At 44.9% G+C, this 25,194-nt stretch overlaps 1 protein-coding gene across 1 annotated transcript in view; it reads right to left on the bottom strand.

Annotated features, from left to right (window-relative positions):
• Nucleotides 1-25,194, bottom strand: part of IPO11 (importin 11) — a 703,238-nt gene that overhangs the window by 308,801 nt on the left and 369,243 nt on the right. Inside the window, exon 23 of the mRNA XM_077462617.1 lies at nt 1,806-1,885. Within this exon, the coding sequence (XP_077318743.1) occupies nt 1,806-1,885 (80 nt within the window). The remainder of the gene's footprint in view (nt 1-1,805; nt 1,886-25,194) is intronic.

The following is a 25,194-nucleotide window of genomic DNA, read 5'->3' as shown; positions in this document are numbered from 1 at the left end:
GTCCCACTTCTAGGGGGTTTTTCCATTCTGACATCATTATGTCGTGCCATCTCTCTGGCTGCACAATTCATATAAAGTCCCAAACTTTGCTTCTAATTATTTTATCTGATGAATTTCATTGCATAGCCTAGTCAGAGCGCAGACTTAAACCTCACTGAAAATCTGTGGAATGACTTATAGACTGCAGTCCACACACAGCCATCAAATTTACCAGAACTTAAGCAGCTCTGAAAAGAAGAGCAATACAAGTTTTTGCGTGTTTCTTGGTATTCATACATCTCAAACAAAGTTTCTCTGACACACTGATGTACAGTATGTGTGCCAGGCCAGCACCAAGGTATTGCAGAGTAATGTAAGGCATACATCCATCAGATAAAATACAAGTTACTTCAGGTCAGGGATAAAACCAGCCTGATTTTCTTGGATCAGGCTGACAATCACTGCATTAAGATGACAAGATAGGACTTTGGGCACTTTGCATCAACATTTACAGGATATAAAAACCATAATAGGACACAATTTAATAGATTTTTCCTCTACTTTGTTGTCAGTACAAGCATCACAGGAACAAGCTCTTTTTCTGGTTCAAACCCCCTCACATGCTTTCTCTGCCATGATGCAGTTGCTCTAAGCTCAGGATTCGAGAGCTCACTACTGTTATGGTAAAGGTGAGCAGTAGCACTAGGCTTCCCTTAGCAACAGCCTATAAGTATTCCAGTCAGGCTTCATAAGGCACGTAAAAGGCCTACACCTAGGCATTCAACTTGGTTGTTTTCATCTACAGATGTCTCTTATCTGCATAGGTAGTTTTTTTGGTAAAGATGAGCAAACCCTTTAAATTTGCCAATGACAATAGTACTGAAAGATCGCTTACATTTTCTTATGGAGTCCCTTCCTCGCTAGCCGGACCAGCAAGAGGTCACCCCTTCACTGCTTCCTTGCTAGTGGGTCATATCCTTTATTGAGTGAGAGTAAAGTGACCATTGGGGGAAGCGATTACCTTCCCTGGGAGGTTCTACCACTAGTCTAGTGTACTAGACTAGTATACCTCCAGCAGTATAATTGTTTCTGACTGGACTCGAAGGTCCATTGTTTCACAAAGCTTTGCAGATGTAAATATGTAATTTCAACCTACTATATGTACTCACTAAAAACGTGATAGTTTTGTTTTCTAAAGCAACACTAACAAAAAAATTGTGTATAGTTTATAAGTGACATTCAATGCAAGCTGAAAAAATGGCAAACTGTCAGCATTTCATTATCACTTTACAGCATTCAGTGGCCTAGAATTTTCATTTATTACTTGTCATCTATTTTGTACTTTAATATGTTTTCCTGTAATGGCCTCACACAGCAAAGTGAAAATGGTATAAGAACTAATGATAGCATTAAACATAGTTTCACATGACAAGGCTTGTATTGGCTGTGGAGAAACAGGCACTTAAGAAGCCTTTTCAATTTATGAGCAATATCCTGAATAATTCTTCCCCATTCTGCACTGCCCCTTCTGCCAAACACATGGCATTTTACAAATATCAATTGAAACAAAACAAGCAGTCATCAATCACAGTAAAACAGTGAGGAGTAATGCGTGTTTTGAAAATAATTTGAAAACTATATAGGAGCCCTGTTTTCATTGTTCACCTGTGCCCTCTATTATATTCCACTGTGGTTAGGTGTCATCCTAAATTTATGTGCTTTTTTTTTTCTATAACAAAACAAACCTTTATTAAAATTGTTACAGTAACTCATAAAAAAAAGAATCCATAAAATACACAGAGTAAGCAAACCAGCGTTCAACATACCTGTAGGAACTCTGAGGACATGGAGAAAATATAAGCGTTAATGATCTTAAAGCAAATTCTGAGGTTTTCAGAGCTTAGTTCTAAAAACAAAACAAAAAAAAACAAAACATAATGTTAGCAGTTAAAGAGCTTTTGCATTTGAATAGTTATAGAAAGTGCCCTTATATCTAAAACAATTTTCTTTATTTTTTGGATACAGCAAAGAATGGCTAAACCCCCTTCTTTGTCCCTACTTTGGAGTAATGGCAAATGCCGTCTAAGACTGGTTCTGATGACAATGGTAAACGTGTGGGATTCTCCTTCTGCTTTGTGTCCCACTGACAATGGTCATCAGGAAAATTAGGATGCATCTTCCAATCTGGAACGCAAACAGCAATTAAAACCCAATAGAGATTTTAAACATTTTTAGTGGTGATCATCTTTCTTGATATAAGGGGCCTCAGGTGCGTACCCTGGCATAACAAAAGGGCTGGAGATATTATTAAGTAATTGTAATCCTAAAAAAAACTGTCAAGGACTACAGCACATGCTATTGGATTTGGTGGATACTGGAAACAAGATTAGTGAGACTTGAGACTAAAGACATTGGGGAAGAAGACCAGGCCCTCTCACCACAGCTCTTCAGCGTGGGGGGAAGAATAAAGAGAGAGACAGGGTTAGGAGTAGACGCTAGAGAGTAAAGGTGGTGGGATAGCCTGTAGTGTCGTTATGTTGGGGGTAACATATTAGATTGTTATGATTGCGTTATGGTAGGTCTGGAAGGATAGAAGGTATTTTTAGTCATTCACAAATGTAAAGATGATGTGGTGACCCAACTGGTTTGAGCTGGTCCAGCTGCTCTGGTTTCCAGCACAGTCAAAAAGCACATTGGCAGATTACGAGATGCACTTTAGGCTGTATGTCCCTTCAGCGATAGTTGTCAAAGTTATAGAAGTCAGGGAAAAAATAAAGCAAGATCAATAAAGTTGTCTTCATTTTATCTTTGAATGTATTTTTACATCTGTCAGCGCTCGTCCCACCCCCTCCTTGTCCCCTCTAGGCTGCAGAAGGGCATCGATCAGGATGCATTCATGGCAATGATGAGGCTGCTACATTGATGGCAATGGTGAAACTGCATTGATGGCACTTGTGAGGCTGCAGATGGGCATTGATGGCAATGATGAGGCTGCAGATGGGCACTGACCAGTGGTGGAATTATAAGGGTTGCTGAGATTGCCATGGCGACCGGGCCCATTGCCTGTACTCTTTGATTAGGAGGAATGGCAGGGGCAGCTGAGAGGAGCTCCCCGATCGTCAGCCGATTCCGAACTGCAATCGGCACTGTGCAGGGAGGTCCTCACATTAGCCTAAAGTGAAAGCAAAGTTTGTGCTGTGCTCTTTGTCTCCCCCTACAGTGCAGTACCCGGCAGGAAGAGTTAAAGTAAAGGACTGCCTTTTTGTTTTTTATAAGACTATCTATCTACTGTGTGTGTGTGTGTGTGTGTGTGTGTGTGTGTGTGTGTGTGTGTGTGTGTGTGTGTGTGTGTGTGTGTGTGTGTGTGTGTGCGTTTGTGTGTGCGTGTGTATGTGTGCGCATGCATGTGCGTGTGCATGCATGTGTGCATATATGTATGTGTATGTGCATGTATGTGAGTGTGCATGTATGTGAATGTATGTATGTCAATGTGCTTATCAGTGGCAGTGCATCCATAAGGGCGCACAGGTGCCGTCCCCTCTATCCAGCCACTCCCTCTATGACCAATGGATAGATTCATGCATAGCATAGCATGAATCTATCCCATGGCCACCGCTGCCACCCCCATATTTAGGTGTCCAGTCCCTTTTCGGGCGCTGGGCGTCTGAATTACAGCGGCGGGGGGTGTTTTTGAAACACCTGTTCAGAGCCCTAGGCTCTAATAGGCTTCAAAATAGGTAAACTGTGAGCGCCATGCTTGACACTCACAGTCCACCCAGGTGTGTTAATTAATATTCACTTTCCTAACACTGAACCGCCTCTCCATCAATCAGGCGTGCGAGTCTGTTACCCATCACCTGACTGGCTGAAACGATAATCTGACCTATGGGACGCGTATCAGAAGGCGAGGACAGGAGATGAGGATGGCAGGAGACGCGTGGAGGACCCCGCTCGTGGCCGCCACCCGCTGCCCCACCAAGACAGGGTAAGTGCCCGGCAGACGGCGAGCGGGCGGGGAGGGTTTCACAGTGGCAGCATTTGATGGCACACTGGCAGCATTTAATGGGCACAGTGGCAGCGTTTGATGGGTACACTGGCAGAATTTGATGGCACAGTGGCAGCATTTGATGTGTGTGTGTGTGTGTGTGTGTGTTTTAAGCTCTTAAATGCATCATCACTATGCTGCAACTGCATGCAATGCACACAGTTGCAGGGGGGTTGCAGTGTAGCCCCATTTACCTAGGGATATACTTCAAGGGTGCCCTGACTGGAAAAAGATTGTGAAACACCGACAGAGGAACCCATCTCTGCATTTTCCTCCTGCAGCTGCTTAATGCCTGTGGGTGGGAGAGGAGGAGAAGCGGGGGAAATGGAGAAATCGGTTCCTTTATATGCAGCCACCCACTTGTGACTGGGCCCTGGTGTTCCGCCATCAGTCTCAGAGAAAAGAGCCCTGTCCGGGGGTCCCTTCATGATTTCTTGAATCAGGGCCCTGTGGGTTCTAGTTACGCCACTGTTACTGATGCTTATTTTGCTTCAAAGCTCCTTATTTAAAATGTATTTTTTTCCTGAAACTTCCTTCTTAAAACGAATGTGCACGTTATACGCTGATAAATACAGTTACTGTTGATAGATATTAGGAAGTTTGTTTAATTACTAGGTTTATGACCAGCTTACCCCCTTTAATTTCTGATCAAGCACCTGTTCAAAAGCTGGAAGGGCATTATAGTACTTGAAGGTCAACCTTATGACAACTGTAATTTGCTTACTGACTTTTTCTTTACGTAATTCATATTTGAACATTTGCTTTCATCAGTAATGCAATATGGTAAAGTGACATTTCAAATAAGGAAAAAAAAAGGAAGGGAAAAATGAATGATTTCTACGACACAATTTTTAATTGAGAGATAATTACTAATTTAAATGGTGTCAGCTGCCAAGATAATCTACATAGTGTGCGGCTCCCCAGCTATTGCTCTTGCTTTATGTTAGAGACAGGAAATAGATGCTATCTGTAAATATGATTCCATGTCTAAAATTAGTTTTACCTTAGAAGGTGCCAATCACAACCTTCAGGTAATAGGAATGTAATTTCAAATCAGGCTTGTCTATAATTATTATTATTTTTTATTTTTTTTGTTCTGTCTTTCATAAATGTCCTTCATCATTACTGACATAATCATAACAAGACAGCAGTTTAATCCATGTACGGTAATTAACTGTGGTGATAACAGTCTGTTAAAACAATGCAGGGCACATTTTCTATTTAACAGTAGAGATTATAAGTAATCAAAGATAAATGACAACGCACTTTTTATCCATAATGCCGACTCTTTAGGGCAGTTTGAAAGATAAATATTAACAGTTGCATGTGTTTTGTTAAACTAGGCCATGAATGAGGTCCCATTGAAAACACGTGCATTGGGCTGCTTTACTCAATGCAGGCCCAACGAAATAAGCCAAAATTCAATGTTTTCAACAGGCAATGTTTACGTTTTGAATTTGCGTGCACTGGGTGAAAATAAAACATGCTTTATTTAAAGCGGAGTTCTAATAAAAAAAAAAAATAATAATAATTAAAAGTCAGCAGCTACAAATACTGCAGCTGCTAATCGGACACTTTCCTATCCCATGGTCCAGCAATACGAGAGAAGAAGAAGCCCCACTTGTCTCTCCCTCCTCTCTGCTGCGCCGGCATTGGCACTGTGGGCGCCCGGCTGTGGCTTCACAGCTGGGGACGCACTGAGCATTCACGAGGCCCGCTGTGTGCTGTGACTGGCCAGGCAATCATCTGGGACCTGTGACGTGTCCCAGATTGCAGAGAGGGAGGGGGGTGAGGTGATCTCCCTTCTCCCCACAGAAGGCCAGGAGGAAGTAGAGCTGAAACACTCTAAAGAAATGGTTTCCGCTCCACCCCCGCCAAAAAAATAGCATGCCAAATGTGGCATTTCAGGGGGTCACCTTCCCTTAAAATGGAAGTTCCATTTTTGGGTGAAACTCCGCTTTAACCCTTTCGCTGCCAGGCCCTGTGCTCCATTTTGTACACTCAGGTGGCCAGACCATTTTTGCAATTTTTACTTTTTTTTATTTTTCACTTTGAGGTTTTAGAATTTGTGAAAGACCTCCCCCCCAACCATTTAACCACTTGCCGACCGCCGCACGACGATATACGTCGGCAGAATGGCACGGGCAGGCATATGGGCGTATATATAAGTCCCTGCCTGCCCGCGGGTGGGGGGCCCGATCGGGCCCCCCCCCGGTGCCTGCGGCGGTCGGCATTCCTTCGAGAGCGATCCGGGATGAGGGGGCGGCCATTCATTCATGGCCACCCCCTCGCGATCGCTCTCGACGAATGGAAATCCTCCGTGACATCACTTCCTCTCCTGTAATGTAAACACAGGAGAGGAAGTGATGTATTCTCTCCTCCGTGTCGGTATTTTTCGTTCCGGCACCGAGGAGAGAGGTTCGGTGAGTTGCACCAACACACCACACATACAGTAGAACATGCCAGGCACACTCACACCCCCCCTTTACCCCCCGATCACCCCCCCAATTACCCCTGCCCCCCCAGTCACAGTGACACCAATTGCATTTTTTTTTTTGCATTGGTGTCATTTGTGACTGTAATAACTGTTAGGGCAGTTAGGGTTAGCCCCCTTTAGTTCTAATGTACCCCCCTAACCCCCCCAATAAAGGTTTAACCCCGTGATCACCCCCCGTCGCCAGTGTCACTAAGGCTGGGTTCACATTGCAGCGGTTTGAGAACGGATGTGATTCGCACCGCACTGCAGTGCAAATCACATCCGATCTCTGTGCGATTCGAGTTCAGCCATACAGATAGTATGGCTGAATTCGTGTCGCACCCACCGCACCCGCCGCAAACTCGCACGGGACCCTTTTTTTGGTCCGCAGCAGAATCGGATCGCATGGGTGTTCACACCATGCGATCCGAGTTTGCAGATCGCACTGCGATATGCGAACTGATCTGGGGGTGTCATTATTTCACTGACACTCCCAGCAGTTCGCATAGGGCAGTGTGAACTGCCGCCGGGAGGCATGCGATGCGGGAACCCGCCGCGGATTCGTGGCGTTCCCGCATCGCTCCAGTGTGAACCCAGCCTAATAAGCGATCATTTTTCTGATCGCTGTATTAGTGTCACAGGTGACGCTAGTTAGGCAGGTAGGTATTTAGGTTCGCCGCAACTTTTTATAGCGCCAGGGACCCCCATATACTACCGCATAAAGCCCCCTGATTGCCCCCTAGTTAACCCTTTCACCAGTGATCACCATATAACTGTTACAGGTGACGCTGGTTGGTTAGTTATTTTTTTTATAGTTTCAGGGCACCCGCCATTTATTACCTAATAAAGGTTTAACCCCCTGATCACCCGGCAGGTGTCATTTGTGACTGTAATAACTGTTAGGGCAGTTAGGGTTAGCCTCCTTTAGTTCTAAGGTACCCCTCTAACCCCCCCAATAAAGGTTTAACCCCGTGATCACCCCCCGTCGCCAGTGTCACTAAGGCTGGGTTCACATTGCAGCGGTTTATGAGAACGGATGTGATTCGCACCGCACTGCAGTGCAAATCACATCCGATCTCTGTGCGATTCGAGTTCAGCCATACAGATAGTATGGCTGAATTCGTGTCGCACCCGCCGCAAACTCGCACGGGACCCTTTTTTTGGTCCGCAGCAGAATCGGATCGCATGGGTGTTCACACCATGCGATCCGAGTTTGCAGATCGCACTGCGATATGCGAACTGATCTGGGGGTGTCATTAACATTTCACTGACACTCCCAGCAGTTCGCATAGGGCAGTGTGAACTGCCGCCGGGAGGCATGTGATGCGGGAACCCGCCGCGCATTCGTGGCGTTCCCACATCGCTCCAGTGTGAACCCAGCCTAATAAGCGATCGTTTTTCTGATCACTGTATTAGTGTCACAGGTGATGCTAGTTAGGCAGGTAGGTATTTAGGTTCGCCGCAGCTTTTTATAGCGCCAGGGACCCCCATATACTACCGCATAAAGCCCCCTGATTGCCCCCTAGTTAACCCTTTCACCAGTGATCACCATATAACTGTTACAGGTGACGCTGGTTGGTTAGTTATTTTTTTTATAGTTTCAGGGCACCCGCCATTTATTACCTAGTCTCACTAGTGTACCCCTAAATTTAGGGGTGTCTACTTTCCAAAATGGGGTCATTTGGGGGGGTTTGTGCCATCTTGGCATTTTATGGCCTTCAAAACTGTAACGCCCTTAGAAAGCCTGAAGGCGGTGCTTGGTTTTCGGGGCCCCGTACGCGGCTAGGCTCCCAAAAAGTCCCACATATGTGGTATCCCCGTACTCAGGAGAAGCAGCAGAATTTATTTTGGGGTGTTATTTCACATATGCCCATGGCATGCGTGAGCAATATATCATTTAGTGACAACTTTGTGAAAAAAAAAAAAAAAAAAAAAAGTTTGTAATTTTCCCGCAACTTGTGGCAAAATATAAAATATTCCATGGACTCAACATGCCTCTCAGCAAATAGCTTGGGGTGTCTACTTTCTAAAATGGGGTCATTTGTGGGGGTTTTGTGCCATCTTGGCATTTTATGGCCTTCAAAACTGTAATAGGTAGTGAGGAGTGAAGTCAAATATTTACGCCCTTAGAAAACCTGAAGGCGGTTCTTGGTTTCGGGGCCCCGTACGTGGCTAGGCTCCCAAAAAGTCCCACATATGTGGTATCCCCGTACTCAGGAGAAGCAGCAGAATTTATTTTGGGGTGTCCTTTCACATATGCCCATAGCATGTGTGAGCAATATATCATTTAGTGACAACTTTGTGAAAAAAAAATAAAAAAAAATTAAAGTTTGTAATTTTCCCGCAACTTGTGGCAAAATATAAAATATTCCATGGACTCAACATGCCTCTCAGCAAATAGCTTGGGGTGTCTACTTTCTAAAATGGGGTCATTTGTGGGGGTTTTGTGCCATCTTGGCATTTTATGGCCTTCAAAACTGTAATAGGTAGTGAGGAGTGAAGTCAAATATTTACGCCCTTAGAAAACCTGAAGGCGGTTCTTGGCTTTCGGGGCCCCGTACGCGGCTAGGCTCCCAAAAAATCCCACACGTGTGGTATCCCCGTACTCAGGAGAAGCAGCAGAATTTATTTTGGGGTGTCATTTCACATATGCCCATAGCATGTGTGAGCAATATATCATTTAGTGACAACTTTGTGTAAAAAAAAAAAAAAAATATTTTTTTGTCATTATTCAATCGCTTGAGGCAAAAAAATAAAATATTCGATGGGCTCAACATGCCACTTATCAATTTCCTTAGGGGGGTCTACTTTCCAAAATGGGGTCATTTGGGGGGGTTTTGTACTGCCCTGCCATTTTAGCACCTCAAGAACTGAGATAGGCAGTCGTAAACTAAAAGCTGCGTAAATTCCAGAAAACGTACCTTAGTTTGTAGATGTGACAACTTTTGCGCAAACCAATAAATATACAGTTATTGACTTTTTTTTTACCAAAGACATGTGGCTGAATACATTTTGGCCTAAATGTATGACTAAAATTGAATTTATTGGATTTTTCTAATAACAAAAAGTAGAAAATATCATTTTTTTTCAAAATTTGCGGTCTTTTTCCATTTATATCGCAAAAAATAAAAATCGCAGAGGCAATCAAATACCATCAAAAGAAAGCTCTATTTGTGGGAAGAAAAGGACGCAAATTTTGTTTGGGTACAACATTGCATGACCGCGCAATTACCAGTTAAAGCAGCACAGTGCCAAAGTGTAAAAAGACCTCTGGTCATTTACCAGCAAAATGGTCCGGTCTGAAAGTGGTTAATTGCTAAAAGCACATGATAAGTAGAATAAAAAGAAGGTGCTACTGATTTTTTTAGACCCCGCAGTATTTTTACAAAATGTTTATTAAACCAATATATTTGAAAAAAATACACTAAAACCATTATTAGCAGATAAAAACACGGCAAATTGTACAAAATTCCTACTAAATATAAAAGCTTAACCTGTATTGAGTGAATAAATAGCGTCTTTTTGCGATATGGTGAAAATTGAACAGACGCAAAAGTGTAAATATCCAAATTTCTCTAAAAATCTGAAAGTTTTAATTATTCCCTTACAGATTTCAGAATTTGTGAAAGACCCCCAAAACCATATATTTTCGGAAAGCATATGACCTCTAGAATGAAAAGAATGTGCTACTGATTTTTTAGACCCTGCAGTATTTGCGCAAATGTTTATCGCACCAATATATTTTCAAAAAATACACTAAAACCATTATTAGCAGAACAAAACACTCATTTTACAAAATTTCTGCTAAAGCCCTAATAAATATAAAAGTTTAACCTGTATGGACTTAATAACAAATATTTGTAAATTTTAAATTGCGCCTTTTTGCAAAATGGTGAAAAAGTGCAAACATTTCTCTAAGGTTCTGGTTTTCATTTTTTTCACTTACAGCTTTCAGAATTTGAAAATACCCCTCAAACTAGACATAGAAGCCCATGGCCAGTAGAATAATAAAAAAAAAAATTGCTACTGATTTTTTGGGCCCTGGGATAATTGCTCAAATGTTCATCATATTTCTATTATCACTAAAAATACAATAAAAACATAAAAATTGCACATAAACATAATGCAACTTCCAAAATTCCTGCTAAATTAGTAGTAAAGCCTCATTCACATGTGGCATACTAAAGTGTATGCCCATGTGGGGCCATGTTTACCCACACAGGTGTTCCATGCATCCCCGTACAGGAAGTCCCATTTATGTCAATTGGGATGCAGCGGTTGCACAGGCATAGCTGCTGTTCCCAATCTGACATCCGTGTGGATGTGGGTACATGACCCCGAACACAGACAGTGTGAGCTCAGAGACATGCATACGAACCTACATGGATGTAAAATTGGGAGCAATGGCTCTGTTCGTGCAGGTGCTTCATACCAAATGACATCAATGGGACTGTCTGCACAGAGATGCACAGAGCACCTGTGCATCTCTGTAAAGGTACGCTGTGTATGCCCTGTGTGAACAAGGCCTTAGGCCCCTTTCACACAAGCTTACCAATCGGGTCTGCTTGTCCATTTTTCAGGCGGGCCCAATCAGACCACCCAATGTTCTCTATGGAGAGACTGATGTAAATGGACGTGTCCGTTTTCACCCACCTGCATCTGATCCAGTCTGCTAAAAACAGACGGATGGAGATTCCCTTCCCCATCCATCTAGCAGATCAGATCGGATGGCATTCAATGTAAATGGACAGGCAGTCTGTTTCCACCGAGCTGTGTCCATGTCTGCTCTGCATCAGCGGAGCGGACACGGACCTGTCATCCGCCTGCTCAATGGGGATCAGCAGACAGATCCATCCTGAGCAGGCGGATCTGCTTGACAGAGTCTGCTCCATGTGCAAAGGGTCTTACCAGGAGCGGCCGGTCCATAAGGGACGCCACTTCCCTGCAGGGCACTGGACTCATATGTTTGTATGAGGATTTTTTTTTTAAAAGCCACATAATTAGAGCCTGAGGCATTGCACCCTGAACCCACCCAACCCACTTGTGAGTTGTTACAATAGCGAATTCAAATTTGCTATTGTCTTCCGGCTTCTATTCCTGGCCAATCAGGACAGATCGGGAGAAGCTGAGGTATTCATGGAGGGGTGAGTGCGGGGGGGGGGGGGGGGGGTGTCTTTGGTGATATATCAGAGACCACCATATCTCTTTTTTTGAGACAGAGAGAGGGATTGAAGATAGTCCCTTTTCTCTGTAGCACTTTACTTGAATGAATAAGAATCTGTATAGACCATTCATTCAGAAAATTACAGTCTGATACATTGTAAAATTCAGCAGTGATCAGTAGTGGTGATCAATGTGCCCTCTCTTCTACAGGGGGGAGCTTAGTAAACACGTTTACTAAGGACCCCCCAAGCCCCAGCTTCACCCCCACCTGCACCGCTCCGCTGCCCCCCCCCCCCCCCGCTATCCCCAGCATGGCAGATCATAGGAGATCTGTGCAGGGAGAACCTGCAGGTGGAGGGAGGAGAGGGAGTGGAGGGAGAGATGCCGCTCAGAGCAGCCATGGATCGGGGGAGCGGGGCTGTTGGGGGAACACATCTGGATCCCACCTCAAGCCCCATGCAGCACCTGAAGGCGGTGGGAGTGGAAGAGGAGGGATGCCGGCTAATGATGGTGGCTGCGGGGATCCGGTTTGCAGAGAGGGGGTCAGAATGGGTGCAGGGGGGTAATCAATGCTGGTGGTGAAGAGGGGGTGTGAAGGGTATAGGAGAGGAGAGTAGGGGGGACGGTTTTAGATGGAAGGGTGCGGCGGGGTGGAGAGGCAGGGGACAGGGAGGCGGCAGCGTGGAGGGGTGCGGTCACAATAGGAGTTAATAACTCTGATCAGCGGGTTGTAATCCACTGATCAGAGTTATAGAATTGTTCAGCAGACTCTGCTGATCAATTCTAATATAAGTTTATGGTATTGAAGTGACCATAGGCGAGGGAGAAATAAGGTCCGTACGCTGTACTGACCTGGCCATCTGCAGGCACTTCTGTATATTCGTATGGAGTACGGACCTGGCAGTGAAAGGGTTAAATGTTAAATTAATATTTAAATAGCATATTGTTAATGTTGTGTGCTTCAATTTCGTCTGCCATAGTCTTCAAAATAGTTTTTGGTTGGTCTTTCCCATGTTATGACCTATGTAACGAGCAGAAATCTGATCAATTCTTGTCCTCCTTATCTGTGCAGTCCACTGCTGCTATGTAGGAGCCTGATACATTACAATCTACCTATACATAATACATTGCATCTTCATAGGTAACACCACTGCAATCTGACCTTTCTCAGTTCTCTATTTTTAGATTTGAGATATTCCAGCAACTATTCTCATTTAATAGGAAATGTAATCTCAGCTCATAAAAGGAAGAAAATGTACTGTACACAGCATGCCAGAGAGGCAGACAATTTGTCAGTTCTAGGCTGGTAACCATCTTGCATACAGCCAAAATAACCCTTAATAGTTTTAATTCTCCCATTCATATAGAGTCAACACCTGCTGCAATGCTCTATTAAAAACGGAAAAACAGTTATATCATTCTCTGCAGGAACTTACAATATGTCCCTCGACACACACAATCAAGCAATGGGACTATTTTGGTCTGAAACTACCCAGGCCAGAGAGATCCAAGCACTTACCCACAATGCTGCCCTACGTATGACATCTTTGCTTTGAAATACTCCCCAGGACACCTGCACCACACTGTTATCTTATATAGAGTATTTGCAAATTTAAATCATATACACTGGATTTCAACTTGGTACTTGGCATTTACAAATGCTGATCTTCATACCTTGTGTACTTAGCTCCTCAACGACACTTTAGTTTATTAAAAAAACAAAGAAAAAAAAATGGTGGATTTCGATGGATCTACAATACACCTCTATCCGCATCTCTCCCGCAACACATTATACATGAACGGGTGGTCCGTCTGCTGTTGAATCTGATCCGCCACTCTGAGGATACCTACACCTAGGGCCATCCTTTCAGTTGTCAAAGTGACCCGAAATGACAATTACCAATATGTTTTGTCAGATCCCAATCAACTTCCTGCATTCTTCATCTTGCACAAGACCCTATCAGCATTCTGAACTGGCTAGACCAGGTGTAGGGAACCTCAGCTCTCCAGATGTTTTGAAACTAAAAATCTTGTTAGGGTCTTGCAATGTCTCATGGGACTTGTAGTTTCATAACAGCTGGAGAGCCGAGGTTCCATACCCCTGGGCTAGACCCCCCCAGAGGACAATCAAAGACTGCCGGCCCTCTCCCACAACATCGCAGACACCTGAGAACTGGATTTGCTTCTTCTGGTCCTAACACAAGGCGACCAATATCGCCAGAAGTTTGATTTGGCTCCCCCCATGTGAGCCCAAACACTGGTTCTTTTTCTTTCTGTTTATTGTTTCACAGTGGGTTTGCATTTTCCAATCTGCAATTTTTAAGCTGGACCTCTGTCAGGTTTACCTTGGTACTGTTTATTCTAGATGCTTCCCTCCTATAAACTCATGCTGATCATACCATTTAGTTCACTGGGACTGTATAGATGTATGCTGAGATTAACCACTTGCTTACTGGGCACTTAAACCCCCCTCAGTCCCAGACCAATTTTCAGCTTTCAGCGCTGATGCACTTTGAGTGACAATTACGCGGTCATACAACACTGTACCCAAATGACATTTTTATCATTTTTTTCCCACAAATAGAGCTTTCTTTTGGTGGTATTTAGTTACAGCTCGGAGTTTTATTTTTTGCTAAACAAACAAAAAAAGATGCAAAAAAAAAAAAAAAAAAATCATGTTTTAATAGTTTGTTATAAAATTTTGCAAACGGGTCATTTTTCTCTTTCATTGAAGTGCGCTGATTAGGCGGCACTGATAGGCTGCATTGGTGGGCACTGATGGGCTGCATTGGTGGGCACTGATGGGCTGCATTGGTGGGCACTGATAGGCTGCACTGGTGGGCACTGATAGGCATAGTTAAGGCGGCACTAATAGGCACAGATAAGGCGGCACCGATGGGCACAGATAAGGCGGCACTGATGGGCAAAGATGGGCACAGATAAGATGGCACGGATGGGTGGCACGGATAAGTGGCACGGATGGGTGGCACGGATGGGCACTGATAGGTACCACAGATAGATGGGACTGATGGGCACTGATAGGTGGCACTGATAGGTGGCTCTGATAGGTGGCACTGCTGGGCACTGATGGGCGGCACTGCTGGGCACTGATGGGCGGCACTGCTGGGCACTGATGGGCGGCACTGGGGTGCAGCACCTTTGAGGCAGATTTTGGGTGGCACTGTGGGTGGCACTGCTGGGTGGCACTGTGGGTGGCACTGTGGGCACTGCTGGGTGGCACTGTGGGCACTGCTGGGTGGCACTGTGGGCACTGCTGGGTGGCACTGACAGGGGGGCACTTACTTTATTTCAGGATGGCACTGCGGGTGGCAGGTGGGCACTGGCAGGGGGCAGGTGTCCGTTTAAATTGCTGGCCGTGATCGGGACTGATGTCCCGAACACGGCCGCCGGCGATCGGCTTTTTTTTTTTCTCCTCGCGCTGTCAGCGCGAGGAGGAATACTAGCCGATTACCGGCTCCGTTTTATCACATGATCAGCTGTCATTGGCTGACAGCTGATCACGTGATAAGGGGTCGGGATCGACCCCTTACACGGATCGGTGATCAGGCGAGTCTCACGGACTCGCCGATCACAGAGCGCGCCGCGCGCGCCCCTCAGGGGGCGCGCAGGCCGCTCGTAACCGGGACTACGTCAATAGACGTAGTCCCGGAAATGTGGGTCCGCGCTGTTGCCGTCATTTTGCAATAGCGCGGTACCCAAGTGGTTAAGGGCTCTTCTATTATCTCTACTAGGACCGAAGCACCTAACAGACATATAGATAAGAGACTAACAATACTGCTGCTCTTTATTAATGCTTGGGGGGCTTCATATGACACCTGACTGTCCTGGCCCTTAACAATATACTTTACCACGCATTGGCTATACCGAGGCCAAATTGCAAATGGACTTAATGTACCCTCTAAGAGAGGACAAATCCTCTATCAAATGCATAAGAGCCAGGTTAATGTAGACCACCTACAGGAAACGTACTTTCAATCTGCATTCAGTCCTTCCTGTTCCAACAGATGCTTCCATAGTACCAATCGGTCCCAGAAAACTAAGGGAATATCTATTGATTTTCACTAAAACACTCCCCATAGAATTGCTTAATCATCTCTCAGACCCTCAGGAAAGGTATGTTTTTGTGAAATTCTCACTGTGGGGCATTAAATTTACGGAAGCTAACATTTACCTACCAAATGTCAACCAAGTCCCATCAGCTTTGCAGTATCTGAAGATTCTTTCTCAGTTCATGAAGGGTAAGCTCATCCTGGGTGGAGATTTTATTAGCCCTCCGGAGCCACTACTGGACACCTCCACCTCACGATCACGTATTTCATTACCCAAATTGAGGGCTTTAAAACGCGCACTTTACGACTTGCATCTTGTAGACGTTTGGAGGGTACTGTACCCCAAGTCTCGTGACTACAGACACTTCTCCCAGGTACATCAGACCTATAGTCGCATTTACTATCTCTTGAGTGACCACAGCTGTCTGGATTGGTCTCCTGAGTGCGGAATAGACTCCACGATCTGGTTGAACCACTCCCCTATATACTTGACGTTCTCGCTCCCCTCCACACTGGTGAAGGAGTGGACATGGCGCTTGTAGAACTCATTGCTGGTAAATTTGGAATGTGTTACATGTATATCAGAGACAATCTGTAACTTTTTTGGGGACCACGCACACGATACCACATCATTTCCCATCCAATGGGAGGCACTAAAGGCAGTGTTACGTGGAACCTTTATTCAGTTAGGAATTTTCCTGAAAAGGGAACGCTCAGCCGCTATAGTGGATGTCATTCAAAAGCTCAGAAACTTGGAAACTAAGCATCAACGCTCCCCAACAATAGAAACGCTGATGGAAGTTTCCAACGCCCGATCACAATTCAGGGGAATGTATGAAACCTCTGCGCGTACATTTGCGGACAAGCTCGCATTCCACCAATATAAATTCCAAGACAAATGTGGCAGATCACTGGCACACTCCCTACACCTCTACTTTCATCTCCCATATGCAGGGACCGCATGGAGAACCAATCTCCTTACTGTCTAAGATAGTGCAGGCGGTCCGGCATTTTTACCAATCCCTGTACAATATACCTGTGACTCTTACAGAAGATGAGGTTGCAAGAGCCATTAAGGGTACACCAACTGGCAAGAGCCCAGGGCCGGACAGCTTTACTCCTCAGTTTTATAGACTATTTGCTCCCCTTCTTATTCCCTTGCTCACTAAAGTGTTAAACTCTGTATCAGAGGGCTTGGTGTTCCCTCCACAAACACTCAAAGTTCATATATCTCTTATCCCCGAACCAGAGAAGGACCCGACTTTATGCGCAAATTATATCTCTGATCGGGGTTGATTTGAAGATCTTTGCCAAAGTGTTTGCCAACAGATTACAACTGATTTTGCCCAGTTTGATCAACTTAGATCAAGTGGGATTTGTGAGTGGCTGCGAAGCAAAGGATAACACTCTGAAAACCCTTCTTTTAGCTGACGTTGTGTCCCAGAGGACGCTTGGACTGTGACATCATAAGGGGCGGGGACATCACCAGTGACCCCGCCCATTGTCCCTATATAAGTCGCTGCACAAGGCGCCCCTGTCATTACGGCCAGAGACAGCGTCTAGTCAACATGTCAAGGAAAAAGAAGAGAAGAAGAAAAGGCGGCGGTGACGACAGAAGACCGGGCCACCGCTAGTAAAAGAGCTGGAAGAAGGAGCGGCGGCCCGGCAAGAAGAAGCGAAGAGGGGGACAAGACCCCTGAAGTCGGAAGAGGCGGCGGCAACAGAAGACCGGCCACCATTAGTAAAAGAGCTATAGGAAGAAAGTGGAGGCCCGGCAAGAAGAATCGAAGAGGGGGACAAGACCCCCGAAGTCGGAAGAAGACCCCCGGACGGTGGCGGTGACGAAGAAAGCTGGGCTCCTCCGCTAGTAAAAGAGCTAGCAGAAGATAGCGGAGGAGTCTGGCGAGAAGACCCCCCAAGACGGAAGAAGACCCCTGGAGCTGTACAATAAATTTTAAAACCTTGTGTTGTGTTATATTTACATTTTTTTCACCATTTGAATGGGTAGGGTGGGAGGCCGGTATCTGGGGGGCCCTCTTATTAAAGGGGGCTCCCAGATTCTGATAAGCCCCCCGCCCGCAGACCCCAACAACCAATGGCCAGGGTTGTCGGGAAGAGGCCCTTGTCCTCATCAACATGGGGACAAGGTGCCTTGGGGTGGGGGGGCTGCACGGCCCCCCTTCCCCAAAGCAACCCCCCCATGTTGAGGGCACGTGGCCTGGTACGGCTCAGGAGGGGGGGGGTGCTCGCTCATCCCCACCCCCTTTCCTGACTGGCACACCATTCACATAGGGTGGGAGGCCGGTATCTGGGGGCCCTCTTATTAAAGGGGGCTCCCAGATTCTGATAAGCCCCCCGCCCGCAGACCCCAACAACCAATGGCCAGGGTTGTCGGGAAGAGGCCCTTGTCCTCATCAACATGGGGACAAGGTGCCTTGGGGTGGGGGGGCTGCACGGCCCCCCTTCCCCAAAGCAACCCCCCCATGTTGAGGGCACGTGGCCTGGTACGGCTCAGGAGGGGGGGGTGCTCGCTCATCCCCACCCCCTTTCCTGACTGGCCGGGCTGCGCGCTTGGATAAGGGTGTGATATAGACTTTGGGGGGGACCCCCACGCCGTTTTTTCAGCGTAGGGCTTCCCCTTTAAGTCTATACCAGGTGACGGGGCCAGCAACGTGTCGATCTCACCCATGGAGGCGGCGACATTGACTTCCTTCGCTAGTCCTGTCTACCTGGAGCCGCGTTCAAAATGAACAAACTTTCCTCCATGTGTGGGCAAGTCCGTTTATTTCAAAAGTCCGGCGACTAAGTCCGGCGACTCCCGCCATAGTCCGCCGGGTTATCTGTTGGACTTAGCCCGCCAGAAAAGACTGGTCGTGCGTGGGCAGGTCTGTTGTTCGGAAAGTCCGGCGGACCTCAGCTGCAAAGTCCGGCGGGTGTTCCGCCGGACCAGGTCCACCGCACTAAATCCGCCAGATAGTCCCATCTCGTGTACGTGGCATAACAGCTTCTACTATGTACTATGTACCCTTCAGAATCTATTAAATGATTACTCCTGATACAGAATGACTCTTGCAACTAACTTTGTCACAACATAACAGGTCTCTAGAATAAGTATGGATGTATACATATAATCTTCCCACCTGAAATATGAGGATCTTGTATTTCTTTGTAATATGCCTCATTATGTTGCTCTAACCGTGTTATTTTTTTTTTTGATACTCATATTGAACACGATACAATAATATTTTTTGTAACTTCCCTCTACACATTTTATTGTCCTTACTTTTGTTAATGATATTTTCTATAATGACTGCAATTGTCACCTTGCTCCTTTCAATAAAATAAGATTGGAATTAAAAAAAAACAAAAAAAAAAAAACAACATAGAATATAACAATGATTCACTTTAAAACATTATTAAAGCGGACTCTTCCTTATATTTCACATCAGCATCCATCGCTGCACGCTGACCTGAATTTGCCTATTTTTAAGGTTTTGTTTTGCTTTACTTACCTTTTCTTTCATTCCACTTCCTGGTTTCCCTGAAGGCAGTGGTGACACAGCCCTGGCTGCATTGATGTCCCTGGGAAGGCAACACCATCCTTGTCTTCAGGGAAATCCTAAATCGAAACTGCGAGATCTCACAGTATTGTCATACTGTGAAAGCAGTTATGTGCTTTATCTCATGCCATACAACACTACAGACATCTGTTTTGGAAAGAAAAAAACCCTCACAATCTCATGAAAGGGATTTTTAGTGTAGTGAATTGCTTGGTGAGATAGAGCTCATGGTGTCATGCACAGCATCACGGGGCATTTTAAAACTGGTGGTACGGGAATGGGGACCCAAGGAGCACAGAGGCTGGACAAAAGCAGGTAAATATGAAGAAAAAGTCACAAGGATGAAGGTAAGCATGTTCGTTGTCTCCCTCGCACCACTCTGGCAAGTTTAAATGTTTATAGAGGAGGGACGAGGTCCTGCTTAATTAGATCTAGATGACCCTTAGTTTGCTAAAGCTTTTTGTACCAAACAATTGCCCCTTTTTAATTAAAGGGCCCAGTAAGTGAAGTTACCCGTGCGTGGAAAAATGCAGGTAACTACAATGACATGTATAAAACAACATTTTCTATATGTCATGTTCCCACAAGAATGCTGTGTTTCTCTGCGTTACTGAGCTGTCCGATTTTATGTAACGTTTGAAAATATCGCACCACAATGCACAAACGTGTGTAAACGTGCACAAACACACCACACAGCACTTCTCACCCACAATAATTAGGTCAGAGATAACATGCCTTGAAGAAAAAAAAATGTGGAAAAACACACAAAAACTTGTGGAAAATGCATTAAAATGCCTGGAAGCGCAAATGACTTTAGGTGCGTTTTTATGTACACCGTAGCGTGAATAGGTCCTTAGAAAATACTATTTTTATATATTTTATATATCGTCTAGCTTCTTTACAGCCACTTCATGTCTATATACATACACTACAGTGGCTGCTTCATATCATTTCTCAAGCTGGGTTTTAAAATTGACAACAGTGGAACATGCCTTCGCAATGAGCACTGACATGGCTGCATGCTGCATATAGTCTTCACTGGAAGCACATAAGACAAGGGGACAATGCAGGAGAACAATTGGAAAAAAACAAGAATAGGGAAAGCATAACATAACAGGAAGCCTCTGATCATGGACCTCTATAACACACATCACAAGATATTATTTTAACGAAAGCTGCAGATTTAAAAAAAAAAAAAAACAATCACTACTGAAACAACAGTAACATTAAATATTAGATACGATTTTTGAGCTTGGGTTAAGATCTTCTCCAAGTTAAGCTAGTATAGTTGAGGTCTACATCCACCTTAAATGCATCTGTGAATTTGGTGATGGAAGTATCCTTTAATTACACATATAGTGCTTTTTCAAGGGGACTTCAGCATGCATTATATAGCTTGAGCCTAAAAATGAAAATAGCACACTGAAGGAAACTTCTGTAGATGTTTGCTACTCCCTCAAGGGCTCATCAATGCTACTTCAATGACTAAGCACTAGAGTGCTAGAGGCAGGTTGCAAACCAGATACCATAAAGATATGGTGAGTAAAACACTGAACCGTGTAAAACACAGTACTGTATAAATATTACATTACTTGATCATGTGTTCCACACAGCAACACTCTGCAATCTGCAGCCAAGTGTCCGTACATTATTCCCCTCATCACATTCAAGGGAAAAAAAATTAAATATGCATTAAAAACCTAAAAATGTAACGTTTTTATTTTCTGTGCTCTAAATTGTACCAACAAACCTTTTATAAATTAAGGGAATATTTTTTTAAGCATGCTGGGCAAACATTTGAAAGATGCAGTCTCTAGTTCATCAAGAACCTGTGACATTAATATTCAATGACCACTGAATATTGTCACCCATCTTCACCATACAATACTGTATGCACGTCTGTATGGCAAGGTACAGTATGTGAACACTATGGATGAGATCTACATGAATTACTGTTAGTGAGAACCAGTCACAAACTGAACTATATCTTATTACATTTAAATAATGAATAATAACTGTTTAATGAAGAGATTCAGTCACTATGCCAACTTCGGGCAAAGTTAGAAATTTTCTTGTAAGAGAAAAATCTCATCCACCGATACCTTTCACATACTCCATCAGTGTTCTGTCAGAGAGAGAAATCCTAATCCTGTGTCAAATTGCATTGCAGCTTACATGGGGTTAACTTCTTCCTCCTAAGGTTACAGCGTTAGGGGTACCGGTTGGTCTCTGAGGCCAAAGCAGTGCATCCACAGAGAAATTCACATATTTCCTTATTCTCTGGAGTGTGATGGAGAAAATGTCCTCTTTACAAGAGAACCTGTCCATTTGCCTTGAATAGGCAAAGCTACAAATTATCCTTACGTAATGCCAGAGGTCCTGGTCGGCGCCATCTTCCAGTCTTTAACCACTTCAGCCCTGGAAGAATTTACCTTCTTCCTGACCAGAGCACTTTTCATTTTTAAACTGTTTCCTCAGTGTAGGTTGATGTATTCTTCTACATATTTTTGGTAAAAAAAAATGCTAAAAAATCACGATAAGCGTATATTGATTGGTTTGTGCAAAAGTTATAGTGTCTACAAAATAGGGGATAAATTTATGGCATTTTTATTATTATTATTATTATTTTTTTATTAGTAATGGCAGCAATCTGTGATATTTATTATGACTGCGACATTATGGCGGACACATCGGACACTTTTGACACTATTTTGGGACCAGTGTCATTTATAAAGCGATCAGTGCTATAAAAATGAACTGATTACTGTATAAATTACACTGGCAGGGAAGGGGCAAACACTAGGGGGCGATCGAGGGGTTAAGCGTGTCCTAGGGAGTGATTCGAACTGTGAGGGGGGGTGGGCTACCTAGGCCATGACAGCGATCACTGCTCCCGATGACAGGGAGCAGTAGATCTCTGTCATGTCACTAGGCAGAACGGGGAAATGCCTTGTTTACATCTCCCCATTCTGTCGCTCCGTGACATGATCACAGGACACCGGTAAACAATTCCGCGTCTTAAAGGGGACGTACCTGTATGCCCATTTGCGCAGCCATGCCCTTGTGCAACATATATCATCGTGCACTGGTCGGCAAGCGGTTAAATACTTAATACCCATAAACACAACACAGAAGAGGAATACTGGGACCAGTTGTCCCCCAGTTGCAGTGTAGTAGGCCCTAGTAAGGACAGAAAAGGAATGATGAGACCTGTAGTCCCCCCTCCCCCTCAGTTGCAGTGTAGAAGGCCTTGGTTAGAACAGATGGAATGCTGGGACCTGTAGTTCACCCAGTTGCAATGTAGTAGGCCCTGGTAAGAACAGAAAAGGAATGCTGGGTTTTGTAGTCCTCCCAGTTGCAGTGTAGCAGGTCCTTGTCAGGTGAGAAGAAATGCTGGGCCTTGTAGTCCCCCCAGTTGCAGTGTGGCAGGACCTAGTGGGGACAGAGAGGGGTAGTAGGCCCTGGTGAGTTGGATTCGTTGCTGGGCCTGGCAGAGCCCTGACTTAGCAGGAAGCAGAGCTGCAGCCAGCTGTGGATGAAGTAGCGGTAGGTAGGTGTTGATGAAATAGGGCTCAGACAGGTCCCGACAGGTGATGAGCCTCATGATGTGGGACGTCTTTAGCTAGGACTCATATCAGATGCCAGGCATGCACAGTGCAGGCAGAGAGCAGGGCGGGCAGGGTCTTCTTGAGTAGTCCATGGGCCTGTTGGGGGTCAGGCCCGATGAGCTTGAGGTACCGGAGGTCAGGCCCGATGAGCCTGAGGTGAGGTGGGTGTGCTTGTGGCCCTCCAAGACATAATTCCCAGCCGGCGTGTCGTCCTGACCTTCCTTCCTCTCTGCCATTCTCCTCCTCCTGCTTCCCCAGCAGGGCGAGGCTGGCCCCGGGGTAATGGGAGAGGCCCAGTCAGTCAGCCGTGCTCTTGCAAGATTGCATCTGTTGCTGGCAGGGTGTCCGTTCAGCATGTACTCTGCCCACCGCATGGTGCCTAGAGAGGACGGCCAGCCCGTGCCCTGAGAGGTAAGGGGCCCTGACAGCCTGGATCAGAGGAGGGGCCCCAGGCCTGACAGCCCTCTGAGGGTCCCAATATGTCCTGTTGGGATGACGTCATTGTGCAATCGCAATGCAGCCATTCTCTGCATCGATGCAGAATCATTTAAGGATGAATCGTGATGCATGAATGCGCTGATTATTTTCAACACACCTAAAAGGAAGTGATATTAAAGCAGAACTTCATCAGCTGCTTTCACACTGGGGCATCGGCTGCAGCAAAGCACCGATATTTTTAACGGCGCTTTAATGTTGTTTTTGCAGAGGTTTTTGGCCACTAGTGCAATGCTTTTAACCCCCGCTAGTGGCCAAAAAAGGGTTAAAACGACCTGCAAAACACCACTGTAGCTTTGCTAGCGGTTCGGCGGCGCTGACCATTAATTTCAATGGGCAGGGGTGCTTTAGAAGTGGTGTATACACCGCTCCAAAGAAGCTGCTTGCAGGAGTTTTTTTTATGTCCTGCCAGCGCATCGCCTCAGTGTGTAAGCACTCGGGCTTTCACACTGAGACTGCAGGGGAGCCGTTTTTCAGGCGCCTGAAAAATGCCTCAGTGTGAAAGGGATCACCCTCTCAGCATTGGATATTTGTTAATCTTTATGCTGCTAGCATTAGTAAATATACAGGAAAGTATATCATATTTACTTTTAAACTTTTTTTTTTTTTTTACATTTCCTCAGTTATGTCCTGGATTTCATGCCAATGCAAATTATGTCATACATCCCAGAAGTCCTCAGGAGGGGTTTTCTTTGCTAAGCACACCATCCTGCCTGCATACATACATGAGCTAAGGTCAGATAAATTCTAGGGAATAAATGCTACATGAATCTAGAGCCTTTACTCAAGATGGCCACGGCCAGAAATGCTAGGGAGGCAATTTTCAACATGATTTCTCAGGAAAATAAAGCATGGAGACATGGATAGATGAGGGAGTTTGCTCCGAATATTAAGAATTATTTAACCACTTCAGCCCCGGAAGTATTTCCCCCCTTCTTGACCAGAGCACTTTTTGCGATTCGGCACTGCGTTGCTTTAACTGACAATTGCACGGTCATGCAACATGGCTCCCAAAGAAAATTGATGTCCTTTTTTCCCCCACAAATGGAGCTTTCTTTTGGCGGTATTTGATCACCCCTGCGGTTTTTATTTTTTGCACTATAAACAAAAAAAAACAAAAAAAAGCCAATTTTGAAAAAAAAAAAAACGCATTCTTTTTTACATTTTGCTATAATAATATTCCCCAAAAAAATATAAAAAGACAATTTTTTCCCTCAGTTTAGGCCGATATGTATTCTCCTACATATTTTTGGTAAGAAAAAAAATTGCAATAAGCAATTATTGATTGGTTTATGCAAAAGTTATAGCGTTTACAAAATAGGGGATGGTTTTATGGCATTTTTATTAATAATTTTTTTTTTTTTTACTAGTAATGGTGGTGATCAGCGATTTTTATCATGACTGCAACACTATGGCAGACACATCGGACATTTTTGAGACCATTGTCATTTATACAGCAAACAGTGCTAAACAAATGCACCGATTCCTGTGTAAAAGACACTGGCAGTGAAGGGGTTAACCACTAGGGGCAGTGTAGGGGTTAAGTGTGTCCTGGGGAGTGTTTCTAACTGGGGGGGGTGTGGCTACGTGTGGCACGTCACTGATCTCTGCTCCGATCACAGGAAGTAGAGATCAGTGACAGTGTCACTAGGCAGAACGGAGAGATGCTTGTTTACATTAGCATCCCCCCGTTCTTCCTCCCCGTGAGGCGATCACTTGCATCCCCATGGCGATCGAGTCTGCGGAACCCGTGACCCAACAATGTTTTTGGTTTGTGGAGCTCAGATGCAGTGAAGTT

This window comes from Lithobates pipiens, unplaced genomic scaffold (assembly GCF_037356315.1).
Source record: "Lithobates pipiens isolate NorthernLeopardFrog02 unplaced genomic scaffold, aLitPip1_a1.2 Scaffold_3, whole genome shotgun sequence".
Classification (NCBI taxonomy): domain Eukaryota; kingdom Metazoa; phylum Chordata; class Amphibia; order Anura; family Ranidae; genus Lithobates; species Lithobates pipiens.
The sequence above is the reverse complement of the archived record's forward strand: the minus strand, read 5'-3'. Positions and strand labels throughout refer to the sequence as shown.